The 12884-nt window shown below is 47.6% G+C and overlaps 1 protein-coding gene across 1 annotated transcript; it reads left to right on the plus strand.

Moving 5' to 3' along the window:
- The first annotated feature begins 5768 nt into the window (after window positions 1-5768).
- Window positions 5769-11254, plus strand: LOC102861856 (probable inactive serine protease 37-like). The gene is made up of 5 exons (XM_006887168.1): window positions 5769-5802; window positions 7983-8124; window positions 9464-9717; window positions 10089-10225; window positions 11114-11254. Exons 1-5 carry the CDS (start codon window positions 5769-5771, stop codon window positions 11252-11254), a joined length of 708 nt encoding a protein of 235 aa, XP_006887230.1.
- The last annotated feature ends 1630 nt before the right edge of the window (window positions 11255-12884 follow it).

Here is a 12884-nt window from a genome sequence, read left to right on the forward strand (position 1 = left end):
GGGAGAAGGGTGCAACAATGAATGAATGGAATTCCGAAATCTCTGTAGATGTTCATTGAAATGAAAAATAAATAAATAAATTTTAAAAAACAAAACAAACAAACAAAACCACAGATAGACATTCCTCTTTTATTCTCTGCTTTCAACCATGATCCATCTGATATTGGTTATAGTATCCCTAGTGCCATGATCTCTTCTAAACTCAGCTTATGTTTCTGATAGTTCTCTGTCAATGTACTGTTCCAGTCGTTTCTTGATAATCTTAAGCAGGATTTTGCTGTAGATTAGTGATATCATTTGATAATTTCCACACCTTTTATTGGAATGGGAATTGAATATGGATCTCCTCCAGTCAGGGCAGGGTGGTGTCCTCCAGATTTCTTGGCACAGCCTGGTGACCATGCCTGGGGCAGCACCTGTTTGTTGAAATATGTCAATTGATATTCCGTCAATTCCTAGGGCCTTGTTTTTTTCCAGTTCCTTCAGAGCAGCTTGAACTTCCTCATTCATCACCATTGCCCCTTGAACATAGGTTGTTTAATGAAATACGTCTGTATCAGCCAGTTCTTTTTGGTATAGTGACTCTGTGTACTCCTTCCTTCCATCTTCTTTTGATACCTCCAGGATCATTCAATATTCTGCCCACAGCATCCTTAAGTATTGCAACATGAAGCTTGAATTTATTCTTCAGTTCCAGAAATTCTGAGTGAGTTTGACCCTTTGGGTTTTCCAACAACTATAGCTCTTTGCATATTTTATTATAATACTTTGTAAACCAAAAGATGTGTTGCATTGGATAAATCTGCTGCCAAGGACCTCTTTAGTGAGCAAAGATGTCAGTTTAAAGATTAAGGTGTGCCTTGACACAAAGTGAGACATAATAAATATACCTTGGATATGCCTTTACATTCTGATATTTAAGGCAGAGAATTGACTATCTGATGGTCTACCTAATGAACAAAAAATTCTGTCTTGGAGGAAGGGTAACCAAGCTGTTCATTAGATTCAAGGATAGTGAGACATCATCAACCATATTTGGGGTCTGTTTCAGGAGGTGCCAGCCCTTGGAAAAAGACACCATATTGAATAAAACAGAGGGTCAGTGAGAGAGAGGACACACTCAACTAGATAATTTGACACCACAATGGCAGTAATGGGTTTAATTAAGCCTGGTGAAGGTCATGAGGATGACACAGGAGGGACAAAGGGTAAAGGTTTCATCTGTTGTTCACAGGGTCGCTATGAATTGTCGTCAACTTGACAGATTCTAACCACAGCAAGCAACAAAAGGACGAGAGGGTTGGCACTGCGCATCTTACTGTCATGTTGATTTCAATTCCTAGTGACCCTCCGTCAGGTTTGCAAAGCTATAAACCTTCACAGGAGGAACTTCCCATCTCCCTCCTGAAGAAGAGCTGGTGCATTGTAACCACTGGCTTTTCAGTTAGCATACCCACATGTTATGCACGACACCACCACTTCTAAGTCCTGAATCTCCCCTCTGCACATTTCTTGTATTGTTTTCAATCTCCCTAACATCCTGTGAAGCAGCTGTTCCTTCATTGTGAAGCTTTGTAAAAATTAAAGACCTATGACTTATATCAACTGGGTAGCAATTTGAATATAAAGAATTTCATTATTTTGCAACATTGAACAAAGCAGAAACATGGTTCACATGCCAGATTTAAAAAAATTTTATTACATTTTATTAATTTTAATGTACATTTACAGAGATTTTGGTTTTCCATTCATTCATTGTTGCACTATTTTCTCTACCCCCCCAGTTTGTTCCTCTTTTTTTTCCCCTTGAAAGTCTGTTTTTAGTTGTTCCATTGCCACAGTGCTTGTCAAAGCCAGTTCTGATTAATCTCCTTTGTCAGTGTGTCCTTTGCCATTTACTATCACTCCTCCCTGAGAGAGACTTCACCCTGATTCATAAGGAAAAGGGGATGGCGTATTCTTTTAGCTACTTCCTGCTTAAAAGGGATGCTGTATTTTAAGGTCCTGGAGTGATCAACATTTTATGTTAAAATAGACCTGCTTTAATTTAAATTATCATGGACTCATGAAAGTAATATGTGGAGCATACAATATAAGAGTAACAATGAGTATCTTTTGAGCATGCTTGGGTATGGACATGTGTGTTGAGGAATGCATAGTATAAAGATGTCCTCAGGAAAGGTAGGAAAACCCCCAGGAAAAATCCCTATGCATCTACTATCTTGTTCTCCTGTATGAAAATATATGTGATTAAAGTAAATAAAAGAGAAGCAAATTGGGAGAAAACTATGTTGGAAAAAGCCCATCCCAAACTTTATAAAATAAAGAAAATCAAAGCAAGCAGAAGGAAATAATACAGATAAGAGTATAAATCAATGAAATGCAAAAAAGAAAACAACATAGAAAGACCAAGAAAACAAAAAGTTGCTATTTAGGAAAGATAAAGTTTACAAACATCTAGCAAGACTTCATCTTACATTCTTGGGGCATGTGATCAAGAGTGACCAGTCCCTGGAAGAAAAGATCATGATTGATAGAGTCAGTGGCAAAGAGGAAGACACTGACGTGGACTGACACGGGCTGCATCAGTGGGCTGGAGCAGAGACTGTGAGGAGGTCACAGGATTCAGCAGGCTGTTGTACGTGGGGTTGTGGTGGGTTGGAACTGATTCACCAGCCACTAACAATACAACATCAAGATAGACCAAGAAAAAAGAGCAGGAAAACATACAAATTGCCAGTGTTAGAAATGAAACTGATTTCACTCCAGGCACTGCAGACACCAATAGTTAAAAAGGAAAGGTAATAAGGGAATTTTGGACCTCCGGAAGTGTAGTTCTTGGTGTGTTTTTGCGGCTGAATGAATAAAGCGTGTACATCTTCAGCATTTCTGCTCTCACTTTGTGCTGTCCAGGGTGCTGAACTAGGTTCTACACCACACCGTTAATGGATGAAGCAGTAAGACTGGATTCCAAGACGGATTTAGAGAGACATTGTACTGCTTATAAGTGCTAGTCTGTTCCCACAGCCGGTCATCCAGGTGATAACGGCGCTGCATCCTAATCTTCCCTATTTGGAGTTACGATGCTGGTCTCAGAGCACACCTGCCATTTACTGGAAGGAAACACAAGAAGATGCGGGAAGGTTGCCTGCTTGAGAGTGTGTGGAGCCAGAGCCACTGATTGGAAGCCAGATCAGCACCCTGGACAGCACACAGGGACAGAGATGCAGCCTGTGAAGAGGGCTGCACTGGAGGCAATGGGAGTGGAGACAATGATGCGGTGGTGATGAGAATGGTGATGGTGATGTGATGATGATGGCAGTGATGCTGATTACACAGTGTTTCAAAGCCTAGAGAGGAGAACCTTACATAAAGGAAGCTGCTTCTGCTCTTTATGTCTTTTATAAGTGTACTGTGATCCCAGCTAGGTCCATGGGTCCAACCTCAGGAGAAAGTTTCTCCTGACTCAAGGAGATATGGAGATGGAAGAATCCAAGGCCACCAGTTTGTAGTTAAGCAGGCTGCTGATTCAAGTTCAAAGTTTCTGGTTTCCTATGTGGCCCTTAGCTGCCAGAAACAACTTGGAGAAATAGATTCATATGTATCTTTCTTGACTTTGCATCTGTTTTAACTAAACCTCAAAGCCCCCCCCAAGACCATCACACCCCAGTTTCAAACCCCAAGTACACATTGCTGGCCAACCCTACTCCCCAACACATCCCTGCATTTGCTGCACAATCAGGGGACCCCTGCCCTGGGAGAATGATGGGTGTGCAGAACAAAATCAGTGACTTCCCACCATGGTAGGTTGCAGTGAAGTTCTGTCAGCTCAGTTCTATCACCTGTAGATCAAAAATAATTATTCTTACTCCAGCTCTAGCCCTTCCCCAAGGCTATCCTGAAATCAGAGGAGATGAGGAGTCTAGGAAACTTTGCAGAGCTGGAGAGGCACCCTGTGTGACGAGATCATAACTGAGACACGCCTGTGGCAGAGTCACGATGACAGAGAAAAGAATCTGAGTGAGAATCCCACTGGGACGTGATGGGCTATTATTATTATTATTATTATTTGCTATGTTGTCAGATTCTATTGCCTCAAATGTCATTAAGAATTTTTGTATCTAAATTAGTGAAGGATAATAGTTTATAAGTTTCTTTTTCAGTGGTGTTATTACTAGAGAGTCCTTAGCTCTGCACAAGGCAAACACTGACCGGGGTTTGTGAGATGAATGAGTGCATATTTTGCGAAGGTGTACCAATGGGAGACTGACCCAGTATCATGGCTCCAAAGTGTCTGCTCACCCTGGGTTGACTTTCAGGGTTATTTGTACCACAAGTCAGGATTGCATATCTCAACAATTATTCTCAGACATACATGAAAGGAAATGTCTAGTCGCCATGGACAGACAGTAAGTTCTGACTGTGGTACATTTCTAGCAGTACAGTGTGTTTATCCTGTGTCCACTTAGTCTTGAAACAATTTGTGATGTTTATGAGGTCATCATGACCTGAAGAAGGAAACAAGACCAGGAGGGGGCAGAGGGCATTCATGCTTCTCACAGAGCTTTTGTCTGGCTTTCGTATCAGAGTTGTACTTGCTTCAGAAAACAAATCTGGGAGTGTTCCATCCTTTCCTTTGCCCTGGAATGGTTTGAGAAGACTCAGTGTCAGGCCTTCTCTGAGTGTTCAGCAGAATTCACCAGTGAAGGTAAATTCAAGACTTCTGTTGCTATTGGGAGGGTTTTTGTCTCTTCACTTTGCTTTGTTTTACAACCTGCTCAATTTTGCCTGGGGGTGAGGTTCAGGAGCCAGGAAGGAGAAGGGAGAAGGAAGAACAGAAAGTGGAGGGTTTGGGATTGGGTGGGGGGTGGGTGGGGGGTGCGTGGTGTGTAGTCAAATGAGATGAGTGACGTTAGATGGAGGGGTCAGCAAGTGATGGCATGAACAAAAAGTGTCTGATCTGTTGAGTGGAAAATGGATTTGCTGTGTAAACCTTCACTCAAATAACAATTCACAAATCAGAGCCTAGCTTGGGTGCAGGCTGGTGTTGCTGGCTGAGGAACCTTTCAATGAGGTGAAGTGTGTTGAAGATTCTGCCTTCTGTGCCACATGAGAGCACCCAGCTCCCGGGTCTGTAAGCCATGCTGCTCTGCTCAGCACTGGAGCACAGCTCCCGGGTCTGTAAGCCATGCTGCCTTCTGCTGTGGTCATCCTGGCCAAGGCTTAGGCTTAGAGCTGGTGACCAGGACAGCATTGCCTACTGGTCCATGATGGCAAGATGATGGCATAGTCAGCCAGGGCAGGTATAACAAAGACAGGAGGGGCTGGGAGAGGATAAATGAACACAGGGTGAACCTTAGGGACATTGTCTACTGAGCTAAGGTACCCCCCCAACCCCACCACTGGCCTTAAGAATACTGTTTGGGGGAGAAGGGCTGAGCTTTGGGTCCCCACTCCATGGCAGTCTTCTTCAGGCTCAGGGGATTTTGGGGTAGTGAGTGGGACACCTGAAGGTAGAGAAAGAGCTAAGCCTCCCCCAACCCCCCACCGCACCTCCAACGGCAGAAATACAGGCCCTGTGCTCCTAAAGCCAGACCTGTCTGTCCTTTAGCCTCTCCTTGTCCCACTGCCCAGAGCTGCTGGCCAATTTCACAGGGGACCCCATGCAAACCCTGCCCTAGACCGCCCAGCTTCCCTAGGCAGTGGGCCCTACACAACAGACACAACAGACCTGCTTCTGTGTTCCGCAGGGCTGTACCTGGACAGTCATGGAGCACATCTTCATTGTGGGGCTTCTTGCTGGTACGTATGGTGGCCTTTCACTCCCACGTGAGGGACAGAGAAGTGTTGGGGAGGAGGAGACAGACACATCAGCAACAGCAAGTGGGCCCACGTCTTAGCTTCCTGCAGGGCACACAGGTGAGGGGGCCCACGTGTCAGTGAGAAGCTGGCCCAGGAAACACTCAGGTGACACCCTGGCTGTTCCAAATGTGGCCTTGTCACCCTCTGGGCAGGTCCCCAGACAGAGTCACAAGGATAGAGTTGATAGAACTTCTCCCAGGGCAGTCAGAGGGCACCTTGGAGGAAAAGAAGACAAAGCTTCATCTCACATACATGGGGCATGTTGCTAGGAAAGACTGTTCCTGAGAGAGGGGCGTCATGGAAAGAGGTGAGAGACGGAGAGCCTGAACGAGGTGGATTGACACAGAGACTGCAGCAATGGGCTCAAACATGTCAGAGAGTGTGAGGATGGTCTGGGACAAGGGTTCAGGTCTCTTCAGGGTTCAGCTCTGTTAACAATGAGTGAGTTAATGGGTCCGTCCATGCTTCCAGTCAACACCTCCTGGACATGGCATCTGTCTCATAAGCATCACAGCGTAGGAAACCCTGGGCCCTGCGGGTGACAGATCCACTCAGTCACTGGGGTCACCTGGAGTCAGAAAGGACCCAGAAAATCCAACAGCGGCAAGGGGTGGAATAAACCCACGGATGTGCTGCGTGGGAAAGGACGATGCCTGGGAGAGTCAGGGCTGGTGCTGTCCTTTCTGCTGACCAGTCAGCCCCTGCCTCAGAGCGACCCCCTCACAGTGGACACAGCGGTGCCCAAGTCCGTGCTGATATTGAAGCTGACAGTTGTGATCCGGAGACTTCTCACTGGCTGGTCCTTGGGAATAGATCTCCAGGTCTTTCTTCCTGGTCTGTCGTAGTCTTGAAGCACCATTAACTTGTTCAGTGTCATAACAACAAGCAAGCTTCCAAGGGCAGGCAAGTGGAGCCAAGGTGCATTGATTAGGATTCAAACCTGGGTCTCTGGCTTGGAAGGTGAATATTCTAGCCCTGAACCACCACCGCCCGGCCCTGTTAGCACTTCATTTCCCCTGGGGGTGTCTGTGACCACACAGAAGAGTGTGCTGAAGTGCTAGCCCTGGTGTGGGGGCAGCAGACACGAGAGCAGGGCCCCCCCCGATCCTGAAACACACCTTCCCCTTTATTCTCCTGTTGTTGTGTGCTGTTGAGTTGGAACAGACTCAGCTCACCCTTCAGTGGCTTGTAAATCACGCGAGATGAAATTTCTCATCTTTCTTACAAAGAGCAGCTGGTGGATATGAACTCTGTGCCTTTGGGTTGGCAGTGCAGCTCCTTACCACTAGGCCACCAGAGCCCTTGTTGATACCACCTCTAGAGATGGTGTCAGATAACTTGTTTTACCAAACAGCCACATATTTATGGTAGAAAGACCTGAAACACTAAAAAGGAGAAAAATATCCCTGACACTCGCCACTCTGAGTGAAGGTGCTAGAGGTCAGGGTGAGTGCCAGTGGCCACAGCAGTGGGCTCGAACTGAGTGGAGACTGAAGGTGGCCCAGGGGACAGCAGGGTTCTGACCTGTTGTACAGGCATTGCTGTGAGTCTATTGGGCTAACGTTTCTTTAGAATAGGTTGTTGGATTGTAGTCATCAGGTTGGAGGTGAGGAGCTATGAACAACTTCCAAGTTTCTTCTGAAGAAGGACCAGCAGGATAATTACCAAACTGAATGAGTCTGTCGCATAGTTTATCTCAGATTCAGTCTTGTCGGTTTGAAACAAAACAATTATTATAAAAATTAGAGAAAATGATAAGATGCCGAATTTACATCTTTATTAAAACAGATGCTAATAATGTTTATGTTTCTTGGTCAGCTGATGACTTCTTAAAAATTATCCAGAGTCCTTTTCCATTGTTGTGTTGTGAAGCACCATTGATCTGAAAACAACTCATAGCTGACTCTGCAGTGGGTTTTCAGAGACAGTAAATCTCATGGAAGGAAACTGCCCATTCTTCCCCCATGAGGAGTTGGTGGATTTGAAATATATGCCTTTGAGATTCCAATTCAGCTTCTTATCACCAGGCCACCAGAGCGCCCCCTTTACCATTGGGAAACTGTTGATAGTTTTTATCCCGTGAGCATTTGTCGTGTGATGAATACGAATTCTTTTCCCAGGTACGTTTTTCTCTGCTAACTCGTTGATGCAGAAGGAAGACCCTGCCCCCTACCTGGTGTACCTCAAGTCTAACTTCAATCCATGTGTTGGAGTTCTCATCAAGAGCAACTGGGTGCTGGCGCCTGCGCATTGCTACCTACCGTGAGTCTCGCTCTTGCCCGAGGCGGCTGCTCCTCCCACCGCAGCAGCCCTCAAGTGACCACTTCTCCTGGGAGGCATCTGGCAAACTGTGCTGTCTCACTAGGAGGTTAAAATGTGTGCTCTGGAAACCAGTAGAACAAGGAGTGAACCATCCACTTAGCCACCAGTAGCACCCTCCTGCCTGGAGGGAACCCTGGTCTGCCTACCATGTCTCTTCGTCTCCCATTGATATTTTCAAGTTTGTCACTGGTAATATGGACACTACTGGTCACATGAGTGAATACACTGTGTTACTGGAAATACAAGTACATTGGGTCACTGGTGAAAGGAATGAATATATTGTATTGCTGGGGATAAGAATACATTGGCTCACTGGAGAGGTGAATACCTCACTGGTGAAAGGAACACATTATGTCACTTACTCTACGAAAACATGATGTATATGAATGAGTGTATGTGAACCAATAAAAACCCAATACAGTGGATTGCTGGCAATAAGAATACATTTTATCACTGATAGCAGGAATTCATTGTATTGCTGGTGATGTGAACGTATTGTACCATTGGCAATAGGAATACATTGTATTAAATAAGATCCCCACGGAGGCTGAGATGTACTCAAATGCGATGAACTGAAGAGTTTTGATGAGGGGGCTACTTACAAAGATGCAGACAAGCTGCAGGGGAGACAGACAGAAGAGTGACCCAGGTTAGCATTAGGAAGATGGAGGGAGCTGTTGTCCTATACCTGGAGGCCCTATCACCGTAGAGCAAGAAGAGAGCATGGCTCCTTGGAGAGAGAGGACAGAGAGGACAGTAGGTGAAGAAGCCCTGTGTGTTCAGGTCCGCATCTGTGCCCCTTGCCAGAGGTGGGAGAAGGGAGACTCAACCTCTCATACCCGCAGCTACCCTCTGTTGCCTCTTGTTAGCCACAGCACACTGGAAACCCAAGGGCAAGCACATTCACTGGGCCCATATGTCACCCAGAAAGACATCACATGTGGGGTTGGGGTTTGAGGGCTCTGTCACAACCAGGAGGTCTTACACGGTGTCCCCTCCTTCCATCCCCACAGAACATCTGGGCTGGTGAGCAGGAAGACGCACTAACATTGTCAGGCTGTGTCCTCCTCTGGTTGCCACAGAGTTCAGGCTAATGTCTCCACTAGGAGCCAACAGTCCTCATAATTCCATCTGTGAAATGGGGAGAAACACAGTGTCCACCCGACAACTCGGCGTGCATGCTGGGTGACGTGACCAGATAGAGCACTGGACACTGCGCATTCTAACCTTCAGTGATGATGTTCATAATGGTAATGATCTTCATCCCCTTTCCTTCCAGGAACCTGAAGGTGATGCTGGGGAACTTGAAGACCAGAATCAGAGACGGGACGGAGCAGACCATCAATCCCATCCAGGTTGTGCGCTACTGGAACTCCAACCACAGCAACCCCCAGGATGACCTCATGCTCCTCAGACTGGCCAGACCTGCCACCCTCAACCAGAAGGTCCAGCCCATCCCCCTCGCCACCAGCAACGTGCGGCCAGGCACCATGTGTCTGCTCTCGGGGCTGGACTGGAGCCATGACAACAATGGTCAGTGTGGGCAGGAGAGAGCTCGGGTTGTCCTAGGCTGTGCGGCAGGACACACAGAGCCATGTCCAAAGACTGCGTCACCCCCTGGCCCAGGCCCGAGAGCCCCGCCACCCTCCCTTTGGGCCGTGTTTGGCAGAAGTGTGGGAGATGTACCCCACTCCCACAGAATATGCAGATCTGGGAATATGAACAGCTATTGAAAGGGTGAATCCCATGCGCTTCCAAGACAGACCTTCGCTCCTCAGCCACCACCCACACTCACATCCACACCCGTAGCTATTCCCTCCCCGCCTCAACCATTGTCACTTTACACATGGGGTTCAGTGGGGCTGGCAGCTGTGAACAGGAGGTTCCCTGGCCCGTCCCCTCAGGCAGGCACCCCGACCTGCGGCAGAACCTGGAGGCCCCCGTGATGTTGGACTCGGAGTGCCAGAAGACGGAGCAGGGGAGGAACCACAGGAACTCTCTGTGTGTCAAGTTCGTCAAAGTCTTTGCCCGCATTTTTGGGGTAATCCTTCTCCTGTACTCCCTCACAGTGGCCCATAGGGTATCCAGGGGAGAAGGAGATAAGCTCGTCTTCCTCCTGAAGAGCAGATGCTGGCTTAGCGCTCGGTCCTTCCCCCCAGAGCCCTCAGAGGTCCTTTCTCATAGAGGTGATGGTGCAGCAGAGCGGTGTTAAGGGCTAGAGAAAGCCCTCGTTCTCCATAGCTCCAGGAGGGATCCCCACTGTCTCCTCATGGTCCGTGGTCATTCATTGCCTTCTTTGTTGGTGCCTTCACATGGATTCTGGCTCCTAGAGACCCCTTATTTCAACTCTGAAAAGAAGTCAGAGAATCTGGGTGTTCCTGGCTTTTGGGAAGAAGCCAAGGCTTCCAGTCTGAACTGGACCTCACCAGCTGTGTCCATGGGCTCTGCCTCTGCATTGGCTCTGAGCTCCGGAGCCAGCAGCCTGGAATCTCTCCTGCAGGTTGGGTTTTGTTTTGTTTGTCTCTGGCAGTGGACTGCAGGAGAAGTCCCATTCCTTTACAGAATGATCTTGACAATGACTCCTCATCTGCAGAGATGAGTTCCTCTGCTTCCCTGCCCCACAACCCCTGCCTCTTCTCCTCTGCTGCCAGGATGTCTCCAGTGTATTGAGGCACAGGACAGAGGAGATGATTTAGGGCTGGTCAGTAGGCTGGCAGGCTGATGGTCTGGGGGGTAGGTCCCCCTGTTCAGTGATCTATGGGGTGTGTGTGACAGGTTGTCAGTCTGGTCCCCACGGGCCCTGTGTCACATGCGAGCTACTGAGAGGCCTGTCAAGGTCACAGCAAGCTCCAGGCACCCTGCTCTGGGGGAGGCCAGTACTGGGGCTCCTGAGGGCAGGCTCTGACCCTCCTCTCCTTGGTCTCCACAGGAAGTGGCAGTTGCCACTGTCATCTGCAAAAACAAGCTGCAGGGGATCGAGGTCGGGCACTTCATGGGTGGCGATGTGGGCATCTACACCAACATCTACAAGTACGTGTCCTGGATCGAGGACATCACCAAGAACAAGTGAGGCCCACAGCTCCTATGCATTGCACTGTGCCACGGCCCACAGCCGATCCCACCCAAAGTTCAAAATAAAGTCCCTAATCAGAAGTCTCCACTGTACCTCCCTGTGGCTTTGGCCTTGTCTGAGCCACGTGCAGCCGTGCTGGGCGACAGGGTGTGATGGGAAGTGGTGGTGGCAAGGCTTGTTCCCCTCCAGAAGGGCACAGTGAGATACAGAGGCCACGTGGTCTCACGGTGGCCGGTGGCCAGCAGCCATGATAGATAGTGGTACTCTCTCTGTCACTTTCTTCCATGCAAAGCTTGGAGATCGCAGCAGACCCCACTGGACGAGACTTAAGAGGCCAAAGTCAGAAGAGCTTTAGAAAAATGGCTGATGATACCATTTTATCTGGCACTCCAAGGTTTCTTTTTTTTAAAAAAATTTTATTAACGTTAATGAAAGTTTACAGAGACTTAGGGTTTCAAGTCATTTATTGTTGCACTTTTCTCCCTGCCCACCCCCTTCTCCCCAATTTACTCTTCTCCTTGAAAAGAAACACTCTTTTATTGTTATGCAATCCCTCCCCCTAAGTCCACTCCACAATACAGTCTTCTCCCTGGACTTCTGTAATGACAAGAATACCCATTCATCGATCTCTTTTAAACAGTTCTCTCCCTCATCTGTTTCGATGCAATATACATCGTTCCTCCCCTCCTTTTCTGTCTTCACTCAATCCTGATGTCAGTCCCATTTTACAATAGTGGCCCTATGCAGTATTTCTCCTTTTGGGGCTGAGATATTTCACTCAGCATCATGAGTTCTTTGCTTTTCAATGCTGTATAATATTCCATTGGGTGGATATACCAGAGCTTCTCTATCACTCCAAGGTTTCTGAAGATGCTGGTTTAAGATCTTAATGCCAACTAAAGAATAATCAAACATCAGAAATGTCTACATTTTTTACAAAGTAGGGACATTGGGAGTGATTTCAAACCCTGCCCCGCCCCACTGCTGTGAGTCAACACCTACTCATGAGAGCCTCCACACAACTTCAGAGGCTGGACACCCTCTGGGAGCACAGGCTCTTTCTTCTCTTTCTCTCTTGAAGCAGCTGATAGATTTGAACTGCTGACCTTTCTTATGGCAGCCCAACACATAAGCCAGTATGCCACCAGGATCTCCATGGGAAGAGTTACTCTTCCTCCTCCTCATTGCCATCAAGTGGGAACCAACTCCTAGCTGACCCGCATGCTTCCAGTGTGGTAAATGACACCGAGGAGACTGCTCATTTTCTTCCCTGAAGTGGCTGGTGGTTTCTAAACACAGACACAGTCTTTGGGTTCTGCAGCTACACAGCAGTAGAGCTCCCGGCTTTCCAGCTGATCAGAAACTGTTTCTAGACACAAAACTGCATGGGTGGAAACCACAGCTCTGACACTGTCTTGAGAGTGCTCCGACCAGCAGCCTGGACAGTTCTGTGCCATCTCCGTGCACAGCCCTCACTGGCATGGCGGTTCTTCCTGCAGCTTAAGATGTTTGCTTTGAAGATTCTCTATTAAACAAAAGTCCACTTCCATGAAGAAAAAGAAGAGTCTATTGGTGATGGCACAAATGGATGAAATGACCCTGTCCGAGTGCTCCTTAGAGGCAAGGT

The sequence above is a fragment of the Elephantulus edwardii genome, unplaced genomic scaffold, assembly GCF_000299155.1.
Source record: "Elephantulus edwardii isolate Elephantulus edwardi_28Jun2011 unplaced genomic scaffold, EleEdw1.0 scaffold00055, whole genome shotgun sequence".
Classification (NCBI taxonomy): Eukaryota; Metazoa; Chordata; class Mammalia; order Macroscelidea; family Macroscelididae; genus Elephantulus; species Elephantulus edwardii.